Below are 16,917 nucleotides of genomic sequence, written 5' to 3'. Positions count from 1 at the left end.
GGGTTTTAACACTTGAATGCAATTTGTATCTCATTCCAGAGCCTGCAGCAATTGTGGAAAAGCCAGAATCCATAACAGTGACCACAGGAGACACCTGTACCTTGGAATGCTCGGTCACTGGCACACCCGAACTCACGACCAAGTGGTTTAAGGATGGAAAAGAGCTGACAAGTGACAACAAATACAAAATAAGCTTCTTCAACAAAGTGTCTGGCCTTAAGATCATTAATGTGGCCCCCAGTGACAGTGGGGTGTACAGTTTTGAGGTGCAGAACCCTGTGGGCAAAGACAGCTGCACAGCCTCAGTGCAAGTTTCAGGTTGGTTGGTTGGGTTTTTGTTTCGGTGTGATCATAGTATAGTTCCTGCTTTACATGTATGTGTATGAGAAGCTCCACATTCTACAGTGTGACATGAGTCTGACATTCTGCAACAGCAAAATTAGAGGTAATATGCCTATCCTGTTGTTGTTCCGTTGCTAAGCCATGTCTGACTCTTTGCAGCCCCATGGATTGTAGCCTGCCAGGCTTCCCTGTCATTCACTATCTCCCGCATGCCAGGCTTCCCTGTCATTCACTGTCTATCTCCCAGAGCTTCCTCAGACTCATGTCTATTGAATCAACAATGCCATCCAACCATCTCATTATAGAGATAGGAGAAAAGCAAGCCCAAAAGTTCTATTCCTTTCTCTTGGAGGAATTACCACAATTCAGGGTGGTAGGAATAAAACTTAATTCCTGAGTAAGGAATGAGGATACTGTGGTTTTCTACTGTTGGTTATGCTGGAATAATTCTCCACATAATGATACACAGCAAAGAGAGACCAAAATTCCTAAGTCAATTAGCACATCTTGCCCATTGATTCTCAAGGCTCTCCATTGTGTGAAGCCTCGGGCAGTTCTTTGATACCCCCACAAAAGAGCCAAATGGATCTAGGGATATTCCATCAAAAAGACAATAATTCTCTCTTCAAATCATTTTATAACTGATGTCCCTTGTTTGTTTGATTTTTATCACATTCAGACCGAATTGTTCCTCCTTCGTTCACGAGAAGATTGAAAGAGACAAATGGTCTGTCTGGTTCCTCGGTGGTAATGGAGTGTAAAGTCTATGGATCACCTCCAATCTCCGTCTCCTGGTTCCATGAAAGAAACGAGATTAGCAGTGGAAGGAAATACCAGACCACCCTGACAGATAACACATGTGCTTTAACTGTGAACATGCTGGAAGAATCAGATGCTGGCAACTACACGTGTATAGCTACTAATGTGGCCGGTTCTGATGAGTGCAGTGCTCCTTTGACTGTGAGAGGTCAGTCCAAAATACAGTAAAATATCATTGCATTTCATTATGCATTAAACACTTTTATAATCAAAATTCAAAATTGTTAACCTTTTTCTGATATGTGCTTTTTTGTTTAGAACCACCATCTTTTGTTCAGAAACCTGACCCCATGGATGTTTTAACTGGAACCAACGTAACCTTCACAAGCATTGTAAAAGGAACACCCCCTTTCAGTGTTAGCTGGTTCAAGGGAAGCACTGAACTAGTACCAGGGGACACATGTAATGTGTCTTTGGAGGATTCAGTTGCTGAACTGGAGTTGTTTGACGTAGATACATCACAGAGTGGGGAGTATACCTGCATCGTTACTAATGAAGCTGGCAAAGTTTCTTGTACAACACATCTCTACGTAAAAGGTTTGTTTGACTGCTATTCTGCATTTTTACAGTTAACATAGGTGAAGTACTAGATATGCCCATATCCATGTGTATATGTGTTTGATATCGTATTTTCAATTTGTCTGCTACAGCCCCAGCAAGATTTGTAAAGAAGCTCAATGATTACAGCATAGAGAAAGGAAAACCCCTGATCCTAGAGGGCACATACACTGGAACTCCTCCCATTTCCGTGACATGGAAGAAAAATGGCATAAACGTGACTCCATCTCAGAGGTGTAACATAACCACAACTGAAAGGTCTGCGATCCTGGAAATCCCAAGCAGCACAGTGGAGGACGCAGGGCAGTACAACTGTTACATTGAGAACACTTCCGGAAAGGACTCCTGTTCAGCACAGATCCTGATACTAGGTTTGTTGTGATTGCACATTCCCATCTTTGCATACACGTAACCCCTGCAGCATGCCTCCTTCATGACTGATTCTCTCTCTTGTCTGTAGAACCACCATATTTTGTCAGGCAGTTGGAGCCTGTGAAGGTGACTGTTGGAGATTCTGCCTCATTACAATGCCAGCTTGGCGGGACCCCTGAAATTGCGGTGTCCTGGTTTAAAGGGGATACAAAATTGAGACCTACTGCTACCTACAAGATGCATTTTAGGAACAATGTTGCTACATTGGTTTTCAACCAGGTTGATAGTAATGACAGCGGAGAATATATCTGCCGAGCTGAAAACAGTGTGGGAGAAGTTTCTTCGTCAACTTTCTTGACTGTTCAAGGTGATTGCAATATTTTTAAAGTGAATGAATGTGTGTCTTTTGAACAAGATTTTAAATATCTGGTGAGGGTTTTCTTTTTGGAGAAATCTTTCCAAATGCAAAGTTTTCTGCTTAAGTAGTTCTACCTACAAATTAGATTATCTTTTTCAATCACCTTTACAGAGAGAAATAAAATGACTAAATCTTCAGTTAGAAGGGTCATGTCATCATTTGCCTCTATAATTAAATCTTTAAGAAAAACAAATAACCATATTTTTAAATCCTTACTCCCTGAGTGTCTCATTCAGATTGCTGGAAAGCAGTCTTAAAAAGTAAGAGAATCTGCTACATGCCAGAAATATACCTTAAGCTAATCAGTTTTTCTATTGGCTTACATATTTTTACACCTACCACGCATGGGTGTCAGTCACTCAGTCATGTCTGACTCTTTGCGACCCCATGAACTGTAGCCCGCCAGGCTCCTCTGTCCATGAGATTCTTCAGGCAAGAATACTGGAGTGGGTTGTCATTCCCTTCTCCATAACATGTATCAGCATGCCATCAAATTAAAACTTTTGCTCCAAAAATTTACCTGCTTTTCCCTGAGTCCAAGTTAATTTAAGAGTTGTGAATATCTCCTGATATCCTGATGTTTTTATAGGAGTTCTATTATCTAGGTAACAATAATTGTGAGAAGAATATTCAGTAAATTCAAAATGTCCAGAAGTATTCATCACTTTAATTCTCTTCCTACAGAGCAAAAACTTCCACCATCATTTTCTCGACAGTTGAGAGATGTTCAGGAAACAGTTGGGCTGCCAGTTGTTTTTGAGTGTGCTGTCAGTGGATCAGAACCTATCTCAGTGTCTTGGTTTAAAGATGGCAGGCCAGTGAAAGACAGCCCCAACATACAAGCATCATTTTTAGATAATGTGGCCACTCTAAACATTTTCCAAACTGATCGGAGTTTTGCAGGCCAATATTCTTGCACAGCTACAAATCCTATAGGTTCTGCTTCTTCCAGTGCCAGACTCATTCTCACAGGTGCGTGAATCCCTAAGCTTCTATTTTTTTGTAAGTAAAATTGTTAGAACCAAATTTGAAATTAGGGGAGGACGATTTGTGTGACCTAGGACGGTCAGGTATGGAGCCTAAAACCTTGTCTTTCTGCTGTCCTCCCAGAGGGGAAGAACCCCCCCTTCTTTGACATCCCTCTGGCCCCTGTGGATGCTGTGGTGGGAGAGAGTGCGGACTTTGAGTGCCACGTGACTGGGACACAGCCGATAAAGGTCGCCTGGGCTAAAGACAACAGAGAGATCCGAAGTGGTGGAAACTACCAGATTAGTTATCTGGAAAACAGTGCCCACCTAACCATCCTAAAAGTGGACAAAGGAGACTCTGGACAGTATACATGCTATGCTGTCAATGAAGTGGGAAAGGACTCCTGTACAGCTCAGCTCAATATAAAAGGTATCTTTGCATATCAGTTTTGTTAGAACAGATAATATTTAGGATTTTTTTTTCATTTAGGACATTTTTGAACCACTGACATAAAAAAAAAAGTTTCAGAAGAAATAAGTTTCTCCAGAGAAAAAAATGATCTTTTAAAATCTGCATTTCTCTAAAGTTTCTCTCCCCCTCCTTTTACTTTTTACAAATATCTGGTTCTATAACTGGCCATAAGTTATTCTTATCATCCATCCCATAAATCAGAGAACAGTTTAAAATAAACTTGTTAAAACTAAAACATACATTGTTAATCAGCTATATTCTGATATAAAGTAATTTTTTTAATTTAAAAATAAAAATAAATACAATAAGCTTGTGGAGGGAGGCAAAATATTTAGGAACATTACACTAATATGCTGTATTTAGTTGGTCAGCATTGATTTTGAGCTTAAAATATGGCTTCTCTCTCTTGAAAAGCCTCCTATTAATAACTTACTTCTGGATTCCACTTCATATGTCCTTGAACTTTCTTACAGAGCGGCTGATCCCACCAAGTTTCACGAAAAAACTCTCAGAGACAGTAGAAGAAACAGAAGGGAATTCTTTCAAACTTGAGGGCCGTGTTGCTGGTTCCCAACCCATCTCTGTTGCTTGGTACAAAAATAACATAGAGATCCATCCAACATCTAACTGTGAAATCACATTCAAGAACAACACACTTCTGCTGCAAATCAAGAGGGCAGGCATGGACGATGCTGGTTTGTACACATGCAAAGTGTCGAATGATGCAGGCTCTGCTTTATGTACATCTTCGATCGTCATCAAAGGTAAGTCTCCTTGACTGCCCCAGCATGATGCGTTTTTCCTTTCTGTCCATTAGACAGCCATGTGTGTTTCTTCTGACATCTCAACCTACTTCTGGATTCCAGATATATATTATTTAATTGGCTTGCTACAATTTCACTTATGTTTACTAAGATATATATATGTATGTATATGTATTATTTGTCATTTAATTACATGGCCCAGCCCAGTAGGTGTCATATTATAGACTATGTATCTTAGCTTGTAAATCACATCCCAAAATGTTGCCAGGTAGTTAGAAGTCTAAGGCTACTTTGAAATTCATGCATAAGTGACTTACAAAATTTTATGAAGCACACTTGTTTTTAAATTTTGAAAAATTTTCATCATTGAATACTGTATTAGCTTTGCTTATTATGAGGTCTATCACATTCTGAAGCATTCTCTTTTCTAAGGATATTTCTAAAGCATTATGTCTGACATATATTTCCCAAAGCATTTATCCTGTAAATTAATATTAATCTCATGCAAAAGGATAAAATTTACTCTAAGAGAAAAAATGGGTGGAAAGATGTATATCATTACAAATATACAGTCATAGCTTGAGGCGAAGAAATAGACTGTATTGTTTAAGGAGATTGTCTCAATCTGATCTTCTAACTGTAATGGCTTCATCCAGATGATTATGAGGCAGTTCATCAAAATCACTTTGCAATCTAACTTCATTGAACAGCTGGGAGTTAATTACCAACTCTGATCATCTAGCTGGCCATTTCAGGGTGCCCAGACAATAGGCTAATATCATCAGTAGGTTAATATTACTAATAAGGTTATATCATTGAATTAACTTGTAATTCAGATTTTATCATTCATTTAATAGGACTTAAATGCATTTAAACACATTTAGTAAGATGAATATGTGCTTAGTGGTGGCTTTTATTCATGATTTACATTCATGATGGTTTTGCCATGGAGTAGATAGATAAATACTTTCTATAGAATTCTGAGGCTTTTTAATACATAGAATTTTAAAGAGTAAGGCATCAGAAGTTTTCATCTGTGCAATCATAAATGTTGCCTTATTCTTCTTAAATGTAGGTCTCAGAACAGTTCAGTATAATCATTACATAACACTGAGCTGTACACAGCCTTCCTGTCATGTTACTGATGTCTTCTTCATTGGTTTTCAGTTGAGCACTGAGCTTCAACTCCTCATTCCTTTGGGCAAAGATTGGGTTTTTAAATGCTACTGTAGCTACATATAATAACTAAATCTGAACATCAAGGAAAATCACATATTAAGATGTGGGCTCATGGATCACTCAAATGTTGGCTTTCTTTCCCAAAGGATAGCCAGCATTGCATATCATGCACAGAATTCTCCAATAGGCTCTTAGATTTCAGGGTTCAGTGAAAATACAGCTGCACCCAAGTTTGAGAGAATCAATAGTATACTATGTGACACCGAAGTTTACAGTAACTGCCAGTGCGGTGTTTGTAGTGCTGAATCAGGACACAGACACTTGGGTAATTCATGGGCAGCATGGCATCTGTTCTTTGCTTGTTTTTAAACCTTTTTCTATTTTTAAAATCCAACATGTGTAACCAGTGTTTTCAGAAATAAAGGCACGCGATTCAATTCTGCTATATATAGCAATCAGTGCTACCTGTTAGAGGCAAAACGTTCTTTTCTAGAATTTAATACTTTTTTGTTGTTATGTTCCTCATGAAAATACCTTTTTAATTCTAGAACCTAAGAAGCCACCTGTGTTTGATCAGCACCTTACCCCAGTAACAGCAAGTGAAGGAGAATTTGTGCAACTCAGCTGCCATGTCTGGGGATCAGAACCCATCAGGATCCAGTGGTTGAAGGCTGGCAGAGAAATAAAGCCCTCAGACAGATGCAGCTTCAGCTTTGCTAATGGGACTGCTGTGCTAGAACTTAAGGATGTGACTAAAGCAGATGCAGGAGATTATGTGTGTAAAGCTTCTAATGTGGCTGGAAGTGACACTTCCAAATCAAAAGTGACCATTAAAGGTACAGATTTCTTGACACTATTGTTTAGATCAACTGCTTATGTTTGCTGATTACAATTTAAAAAAGAATGAAATTAGATTTTTAGAAGCATCAGTTATTGCTCATTTGCAATTTATAGCCTCTTCATTGTAATTGAAATACTAGATCATTTCATGGCAATAATTTCCAGATGAATTTTCTGAAAGTGCCCAAGTTCACCATCACATTTCTTGACATTTTTTTCACCATATCCAAAAACATAACTAAATGGAGTTCCAGAAATGATCCTGTGTAATAATGTGACATAAGGTAGCCTGACTTGTTGTTGTTACTGTTCAGTCATTAAGTCATGTCCAACTCTTTGCAGCTCCATGGACTGCTGCACACCAGGCTGCTTTATCTTCCACTGTCTCCCAGAGTTTGTTCAAATTCATGTCAAGTTGCAATGCTAACTAATAATATCAGATAGCCTGATACTATATCCCTAAAGGAAATCTATGTAATGAAACCAAGTCTAGAGGTATAAAACTTGATGCTATTGATGTGATTGTAGTTCAGTCTGCTTGCGGTAGCTGTCACTGGTTATAAATGTCTGTGAAATTGCTTTATCTTCTGTAATCCACTCATATAGAGTTCATAATATTTGTGACATTGCCAAACTCTTAAAGTCTACTTTTCAAAGAAAATTATTTATTGCAATTTTAAGGTAATTGTGATAACAAAACATGTACATGTGTTTTTTTTTAGACAAGCCAGCTGCCGTCCCAGCAGCTAAGAAAGCAGCAGTAGATGGAAAACTCTTCTTCGTATCAGAACCTCAGAGTATCAGAGTTGTAGAAAGTAAGTACTTCATGAAAAGTATATCTTCATCTATCTTGTACATTTTACTACTGATTTAATTTCAGAAAAACTGCTTTTGGAAAATTAAATTTTTATTGAATTGTTTTCATTGTTCCTTAGAAACCACTGCAACATTCATTGCAAAAGTTGGAGGTGACCCAATTCCAAATGTTAAGTGGACAAAAGGGAAATGGAGACAACTGAACCAAGGAGGTCGAATACTGATCCACCAAAAAGGCGATGAAGCAAAGCTGGAGATCAGAGACACCACAAAAACCGATTCTGGCTTATACCGATGTGTTGCATTTAATAAACATGGTGAAATTGAAAGTAATGTTAATCTACAGGTGGATGAAAGGAAGAAACAAGAGAAAATTGAAGGAGATCTTAGAGCAATGCTGAAAAAGTAAGTTCCGTAAAACATCGCTTTTGGTAATATTCCCTTTGTGGACCGTCCCCTCCAAGATTCAGATTGTGAAAGAAAATAAGCACAAAGATGTTTTAACAGCTAAGGAAATATATAGTATTTGAGTGGAAGCTAGTGGTACCTTAATGTCAGTTTCTAAATAATCATCAGAAAGTTTTGAGAACGAAGTAAATTTTTATTAAAACTTTGAACAAAGGAAATGGCTTATAGAAAATCTGTGTCTAGACATCAAATTTTTGGTTCTACCTGTAATTTTCCTTACTCTGAATGGCTTTCTACATCAACTGTTTTAAACATTTTCCATAATTACCAGTAATATCAATACCAATTATGTTTCATCATGATTAATCAATCAACATTTAATTTCTACACATTTCCCATGATATATATGTGTTCGTTATTAATATTTTCCATGATTGTTATCATTTTTCCTTTTTCTTTCAGTAGCCTCTTTTGTTGTAAAGTTTACAAGAATACTTGTTTTCTTTCCTTTCTTAAACTCTTTGATCAATCTCTGTACCTGGCACTATGGTCCGATCTTAATCCACTCCGTCTCCAAACCCACATTTTTTGTTTGTTTGTTTCACAGTTTTGTTTGTTTCTTTAACATGGTAAAACTAGTAGTTATTAAATAAAGAACACAGAACTATAACTTTGTGAATAAAATGTAATTATATTTATAATCATTGAATGATGGTAGACAATTCAGAATAAGTAGAAGAGAGGTAATTCATGTTTATTTCTTATTTCATTTAGGACTCCAGTCTTAAAGAAAGGAGCTGGGGAAGAAGAGGAAATTGATATCATGGAACTTCTCAAAAATGTTGATCCAAAAGAATACGAAAAATATGCCCGCATGTATGGAATCACTGATTTCCGGGGTCTTCTTCAAGCATTTGAACTGCTAAAGCAAACTGAAGGAGAAGAGACACATAGATTGGTATGCTCTTTTGTGTATAGTATAACCTCTAAAAATTCACACTTGAAACATCTAGCTTACACCTTTTGAATTTCCAGACCCTACAATTGTATAGTATCTTAATATAACCTAAGCATCATCAAGAATGGAAGCTGAAAAAAAACAAAAACAAAAAGAAAAGAATGGAAGCTGAATATAATCATCCATCTTCTAATTCAAAATCTTTTCCATATGTAATAATTCTACTGTTTTCTCCTTAGGAAATTGAAGAAATAGAGAAGTCAGAGAAGGACGAGAAGGAATTTGAGGAACTTGTATCATTTATTCAGCAAAGGCTGTCACAGACAGAGGTAAAATGAATCATGCTGATGACAAAATGAACAAATTATTGGAAATTACAAGGGAAGGAGTGACTAATGCATTTTAATTTTTTATTCTCCTAGCCTGTCACTCTGATCAAGGACATTGAAAATCAGACAGTTTTGAAAGATAATGATGCTGTGTTTGAAATTGACATTAAGATTAATTATCCAGAAATCAAGCTTTCATGGTACAAAGGAACTGAAAAACTGGAACCCAGTGATAAGTTTGAAATAAGCATTGATGGTGATCGACATACACTCAGAGTCAAAAACTGTCAACTTAAAGATCAGGGCAATTACAGATTGGTGTGTGGTCCACACATTGCTAGTGCTAAACTAACTGTAATTGGTAAGTAAAACGAGTTTTATTATTAAAAAAAAAAAACTGATGAGATGAATTTACTTTTGAATACATCACATGTGATATCAAACAAAATATGTACTGTATTATACAACAGAGCCTGCCTGGGAACGGCATCTTCAGGATGTAACTTTGAAAGAAGGCCAGACTTGTACCATGACCTGCCAGTTTTCAGTGCCAAATGTAAGATCTGAATGGTTCAGAAATGGCAGAATCCTTAAACCCCAAGGTCGATACAAAACAGAAGTGGAGCACAAAGTCCATAAGCTGACCATTGCAGATGTGCGAGCAGAGGACCAGGGTCGATACACCTGCAAACACGAAGACCTCGAAACTTCAGCAGAGCTCAGAATTGAAGGTGGGTGAAAGAGTATGGCTGGAGTGACCACAGCATGAGTCAGAGGCAAATACTATGCACAACCCCTGCAGCCTTGCCTCTCACGTGCCTAAAGTGCTTGTGCGATCCCATTTCCCAACACACTCACAGCAAACCATGCACTCATGTCTCAAAGTCTATACAAAATCAAAAGGGAAGTATTCCCATAAGTGCCGATCCATTTTTATAGTTGGTTTGGACCAGTAGATTTCAATCTAAACAATGACATGACTTTCTAACAGTTATTTCTCATAAATTTCATGATTTCTTCTAAATTCAATTTTTTGCAATTCTACTAAATGCCATAAATCTCACGTCTCTGATTTTGAATCCTAGTAATAAATCTTAGAGAAAGGACCAGATTTCGTGGCTATATGTCTTCTCTAGGAGATGACATTTTGTTTATAGGCATCAGTTTGACTCTTATCTGTATGAAACTGTATAGATAGAATTAATAATATATGTGATATGTGATTAGCACTTATTTTTCAAAAACAGTTATTTCACATGAAGATCACATTCCAACCTTCTGAATCTCTGAAATGAAATGGAATGTCAAGATTTAGAAGCAAAGAGTTTTCTTTCCTAAAGACCTACAGCTTTGGACTGTATTCAGCAACATTTGGCTCTAAGGATGGGCTCTACTTCCAGGCATTGCTACCCATTTATAGCTGCTGAAATAACAACTTATGTGCCTTCTTATTTACATAAGCATTTCAAAATCTCTGACTTGCTTTACAGTGGATATCAAGGTCTGGTTGTATTTTAAAATTCAGAAATTTTTAATAGTTTTCCATTTAAAAGTTGAAACCACTTATTTTTAAAATAATTGCCTATTTTTTATATGATCCTTCAAAAAAAAAAAAAGCTCACCAGACTATGTATGATATCTAAGCTGCTCACAATGCTGTGACACACTGAATTCCAGATGAAATTTTGCCGGAGGATCTCCACTCCAGCCCCGCCTCCTCCTGTACACCTTGCCATTTGCAAAGGGTGGACTCCATGCCTGCCCACTGGTGCTTGCAAAGCAGGTTTCAGAACTCTTCAAAATGAATCCTGTGAAACTTAGAAGAGCAGATTTCCTATTGAGTTTAAAATTATTTCACAAGAAAAGTTATAAAGGTCGCGTAATAAACAGTTCTAGAACCTGAAAGGCAGAATTCTTTTACAGAGGAAAGAATTTCAAAAGGGAATAAAGTGTATACTAAGATGAAGTTTATGTTCCCTTTCTTTTGAAGCCCCCATTTCACTAGCATCTTTAAAGTTTAAGTTTTATTCTGGATTATAAGCACCTTGACTATTTTCTTCATGTGAATATTATAAGGACTTGCAGAATTCCTTTACTTTTCCACATTAATCTTACAAGAGTACACTTAAATATTGAGTTAATTTTTTGGTACTGATGCAAAGAAGTGTACTTTCTTCTTGTTTTATATTTTCAGCCCCTTTCTGCTATTCTCCAATCAGATAAAAAGATAAGACACTTTGAACATCTGAGGGAAAAGCACAGTGAAAGAAATTCCTCCCAAACTAAATTTGAACTCTTTTTTATTTAAACAGCTGAACCGATTCAGTTTACAAAGCGCATACAGAACATTGTTGTGAGCGAGCACCAGTCTGCCACCTTCGAATGTGAGGTGTCCTTCGATGACGCCATCGTAACTTGGTACAAAGGACCGACGGAACTGACCGAGAGCCAGAAATACAACTTCAGAAACGATGGGCGCTGCCATTATATGACCATCCACAACGTGACCCCAGATGATGAAGGTGACTTAATTGACAGTGTCCCTGTGAATATATAATTTAAGCTTTTCCTGTTTTATGTATTTCTTCTCTAGTTTATGCTTATACTCTATGACTCTGTCTAGGGTAGTTTCCTAGGAAAGAAAAATATAAATGAATACTATGTTTAAACAAAAAAGTGTTGTTTGCAAACATATCAGAACACACAGTTTTCATCATCTTTTTCCCTTAGGTGTCTATTCAGTAATTGCTCGACTGGAGCCGAGAGGTGAAGCGAGAAGCACCGCAGAGCTGTACTTGACAACCAAAGGTCAGAAAACACCCCATTCAAATCACACTGCGGTTCTGGCGACAAAGTAACCTGCCAAGACAATTCTATTAAATTTTTTAATACATCATTTTTTTTATTTTACAGAAATAAAACTTGAGATGAAGCCTCCTGGTAAGTTAAAAAAAAAAAAGAAAATCAATCCTTGCTTACAATACATTCAGTGTAATTTTGTAAGTGATAGAAGCCAAACTAATATAAAATATTATTCAGTAAAATTATCATCAGGAAAATAATACCAACGTTAGGCTTTATGAGTTTGGGAAATTAGAGGTAATGAGGTCACATTCAGCTGACTTCTAGGATCAGGTCAAACAATGTGGCCATAGAACAAAACAGATTGTCACAGGGAATGAATTTGCATGTGTCACTGCTTACAGAAGAATCTTAATATCTTTGATTCTATATTTTAGATTCTGCTGTTGGAAATGCCTAACAACCAAACACATCTTAGTTGTCTAATAAATATCTGAGCTTTCAGTCTTTTGGTTCTTATCATTATTAAATGTCTCTTTTCAGATATTCCTGACTCCAGAGTTCCAATTCCAACCATGCCAATCAGAGCAATACCACCAGAAGGTAAGAAAGACCCAGAACCACCACCCCCACCCCCAGCCCCGGTCTTGAATATGGTAGCAGCAATATGCTACCACTGGGCTTCCCTGTGGCTCAGCAGAATCCACCTGCAATGCAGGAGATGCAGGTTTGATCCCTGGATTGGGAATACTTCCCAGAGGAGAGAATGTCAATCCATTCCAGTATTCTTGCCTGGAAAATCGCATGAACAGAGGAGCCTGGCGGGCTACAGTCCACAGGGTCACAACAGTCAGACATGACTTAGCATGAGACAAATAAAAAGAAGCAATGTACTGCCTACCACTAGAAAGTTACCAGTGCCAAACCATAGTATCCTTCCACTTTATCTTCTTCACGGTGTAATTAAAAATCAAAGCAAAAGAGTAGTTGCAATTATAAATAGATGCTATTTTTATGTGGTCTGACTATTGAACTGCTACTATACCACCTTTGAAGAACTGAAAGAAATGCATGAGACTTTTCATTGTATTTCACACAAAATGAGAAACCAAACCATGTTACTTATGATGGCATTTATTTTTTTAGAAATTCCTCCTACGGCTGTTCCTCCCATCCCTCTTTTGCTACCATTACCTGAAGAAAAGAAACCACCAGAAAAACGTGTTGAAGGTATTATATGTTAGCTACCTAAATGCCAGAATATAGGATTTAATTATTGAATATACAGACCTGGAAAATGTTGTTTAGTGCAACTTGTTGGCCCTCTAGTGGTCAGCAGTTTGGATTGCCTTTCAAAATGTAAGTTACATAATTTTAGTATTAATTAAATGTGTTAGACATGTGCCTAAAAGTCTGAAAATAATTAGAAAAAATATTTTTTAAAAATCACTTAAGCATTAAGTATTCTTGCCAGTATTCTTGCCTGGAGAATCCCATAGACAGAGGAGCCTGGCAGGCTATAGTCAGTCCATGGGGTCGCAAGAGTCGGACACGACATAGTGCACTGTCTAAGCATTAATAACAAGCTGATTTCCCATTTCATATTTTCCTAACTACTCTGTATAGCAATAAAATAATAAAATCAAATCCTAGTGAAACTTATAGAAATAAAAAATGCTAGTGTATAGTCAGGTTTAAAATTGTGTTTTTCCTCAATTACACTGTTAACTACTCCTTAAAATTCACTATTTCATTATAAAATATGAGTTAGAATATCTTTGATTTTTTTTTTTTTCTAAAGCTAAGGAAAGAGCTCTCCAATAAATTCTTGAGTGTGTCAGGGAATTGTCCCTCTTAAATAGTTCAGTAGATAAATTGTACTGTTTGTGCCTGGAACCTTCTCAACTAATTAATCAACAGAGTGCCTGGACTTTCTAGAGTTCTGAGGAGTTCAGAACTGTTGTCAGAATTCTCCCAGCAACATCAGGAAAAAATTCTGCATGTCAAGGTCACATTTTCCCAAAGTCAAGCCACCGTTACAGTAGTAGCTTCCAGGATAATCCACTAATAGCCATTACAATTGGTGTCAAAAGCTTGAGAAAATTTTCAGCTAGCCTTAGGGGAAATCTAGTTAAAAGACAAAAAAATAAAAAACACTTCTAGTTTTATGATTAAACTATCTCAATAACAAAGAAAAGTATTTTTATAACTTACATAAACTTAGTTAACTATATTTCATCTACTTTCTGATAGTAAAAATGAGCAAGAATCAAATACCAAAAAATAGATTTCTGCTTATATTCGTTGTCAGGAATAATAATTCATCTCAATGAGTGATTTATGCTTTGAGCACTACTGTCAACACGACTAAGTACCCACGGGGAAACTTGAGAAATTAAATCACATTTAAAAAATTCAAAACAGTGTCATTATTCACGAATACTAGGAGCCATCATCAAGTTATGATCTGGGGCCAGGATCAAGGTATATGTTAGCATTAACAAAAGAAAATTACCACGATATAGCGTAGGTGGAACTTTAATGTTACTAATTCACTTGTTATTCTTATTCCTGACAAATTTAAAGCAGTCTTACCTAAGTGAAACAAAGATGAAATAGTGTACCTTTTCTATACATGACATCACCTGGGTTTGCCCTGGATGTTTCAAAAACTTGAAGCAGGCATAAAATCAGTGTGGGCTTCCTGGTGGCTCAGATGGTAAAGAATCTGCCTGCAATGCAGGAGACCGGGGTTCAATCCCTGGGCTGAGAAGATCTTCAGGGGGAAGATCCCCTGGAGAAGGAATTGGCAACCCACTCCATTACTCTTGCCTGGAGTATTCCATGGACAGAACAGCCTGGTGGGCTACAGTTCATGGGATCACAATCAGACATGACTTTCACTTTCACTTACATATTCTTTCTCCTTCCCCCCAAATTTTTCTACTTTCTAGTCCAAAATCTTTCTGAAACAGGCATCTTACAATAATGTACAGAGTCTCTTGTTATCATCCAAGCATATGGAAAAAATAAATTTCAGTAAGCCTCCCAGTCTCCTGAAAACATTTTAGTAAAATTTACATCTGACATCTTATTTTTTAGTGACCAAAAAAGCTGTGAAGAAAGATGCTAAAAAGGTTGTCGCAAAGCCCAAGGAAGAGGCACCGCCACCTAAAGGTATTATGATTTATCAAAATTCCAAGAATTCCCTGGCAGTCCAATAGTTAGGGCTTGGCACTTTCAGTGCTGTGGGCCAGGTTCAATCCCTGGTCGGGAAAGTAAGATCCTGCGAGCTGCACAGCACCACCCGACCCCACCCCCCAAAATTCAGTCTTTCAGCTTTTCTCTTAGTTAAAAAAATTTAAGTCCAGATAGGGAAGGACAGAGGAAGATTAAGAGTGTGACTTTATAAAATAGTACCTCTTCATTTACTCACCCTCACAGTCTTCTTTGACTCACTCCTCACCTTCTCTTTCTCAACTTTATTTTCCCATTTTTTTTCCTCCCCTGTCCTCCTTTGCCTGTGTCTGCCCTTGACACCCAATGGCCACACCAGAGAGTTCTTATTATCTCTGGATGGTGATTTAAAGAAGGCACTGCCCTCTGGTCCAACATTTGGTCTTACTCTAGTCACTCAAATAGAATGTTTTAAAGGGCTGGTGCTAGCTTTGAGTGGTTGCTCCAGACCAGTTCAGCATCTTTCTGGGTTCAGCTGAGCTAAATGTCAATACCCACAGAAGAAAAATACTTTTTACAGGGGCATCAATTTACCTACCTTAAGTTTTTGTTGTAACTTGGGAAATTTTTAGAAAGAAAAATAGATAGCTAAATTTATGCAAACAGTTTTATCCATCTGGCTAAGATTAGAGTGCAGCAAACTCCTAAAAAGAAGGAAAACTCAGGAGCACAGGGTACCCCTTCACTGAGACTTTTTTCTGAGTGGTCATTTATGAAGTGTAATACAATAAGGAGAAGCTCAAAAGCCATGGATAGTTCCTGAACTTTATCATTAATCCCTGAAAAAAATTATTTTCTTTTAGCATTATGTTTCAGTATCAGACATACTGAATATTCTCTTTATGTTTCATATTAATTGAAATTGTTTTAAATCAATCTAAGCTAGAAAAAAAGTTTTACCCTTCTCATATTTTTGTTTGCATGGCATTGCAGAGCATTTCTGGTGAGCAAATTTGCATCTTATAAAAGCATTTGGTATACAAATAGTTTTCACAGATCATACAAATGACTAACAAGGGTATATAGGATTAGTAAGCATTAAAAAATGCATAATCTGAAAATAAACTTGTATTTTATGTTTTCAAAGTTATAGAGGTTCCCAAGAAGCCACCACGTCCTACTGCCTTAATTCCAGCAGAAGGTAAATGAAAATATTAAATATTCTATGTCTTGCTAAGATTTTTATCCCTGCATTGTATTCTTATGTACTAGGCTTCCAACTTATTATAAAATTGCAGTCTCCTCTGCTACAGTAAAATTAGCAGTAGAAATAATGGCTATTTTATATTGGTCAAATTCCAGGAAAGAAACCTTGGCATATGTTTATGTAGCCTCTTTGCTGTAGACACAGGGAAAGAAGTGGTTAGGGCTAGAAAGGAGGGATCACCTCTTACTATTTCAGCTGTAGCTAACACAGATATTAAGGATCATATGAATAATGTTAGCCTTAGTATTTTTAAAGTTGTCATACAAAAGAAATTAATTGATTTAGTTACAGAATTTCAAATATTATCTTTATTAAACTGACTAGAGTTATATTCAATATTAAAAATGTAGCTTTACAATTAGTACTGTTTTTGAAAGAAGAATTGGAATTGTAAGTAGCTACAGAAATATTAAATATAAATTCCATAT

General features: G+C 36.9%; 1 protein-coding gene across 1 annotated transcript in view; it reads left to right on the top strand.

Moving 5' to 3' along the window:
* TTN (titin) overlaps nt 1-16,917 on the top strand; it is a 276,220-nt gene that overhangs the window by 94,762 nt on the left and 164,541 nt on the right. The window contains 22 exon segments of the mRNA XM_070359061.1: nt 40-318; nt 1,022-1,309; nt 1,420-1,698; nt 1,812-2,090; nt 2,180-2,458; nt 3,194-3,481; nt 3,620-3,907; nt 4,423-4,713; nt 6,441-6,728; nt 7,455-7,547; nt 7,668-7,953; nt 8,731-8,914; nt 9,154-9,243; nt 9,337-9,604; nt 9,714-9,974; nt 11,556-11,765; nt 11,974-12,051; nt 12,157-12,183; nt 12,589-12,648; nt 13,192-13,275; nt 15,148-15,222; nt 16,370-16,423. Of these exon segments, the coding sequence (XP_070215162.1) occupies nt 40-318; nt 1,022-1,309; nt 1,420-1,698; nt 1,812-2,090; nt 2,180-2,458; nt 3,194-3,481; nt 3,620-3,907; nt 4,423-4,713; nt 6,441-6,728; nt 7,455-7,547; nt 7,668-7,953; nt 8,731-8,914; nt 9,154-9,243; nt 9,337-9,604; nt 9,714-9,974; nt 11,556-11,765; nt 11,974-12,051; nt 12,157-12,183; nt 12,589-12,648; nt 13,192-13,275; nt 15,148-15,222; nt 16,370-16,423 (4,329 nt within the window).

Source organism: Bos mutus, chromosome 2, assembly GCF_027580195.1.
Source record: "Bos mutus isolate GX-2022 chromosome 2, NWIPB_WYAK_1.1, whole genome shotgun sequence".
NCBI classification, from domain to species: Eukaryota; Metazoa; Chordata; class Mammalia; order Artiodactyla; family Bovidae; genus Bos; species Bos mutus.
The sequence above is the reverse complement of the archived record's forward strand: the minus strand, read 5'-3'. Positions and strand labels throughout refer to the sequence as shown.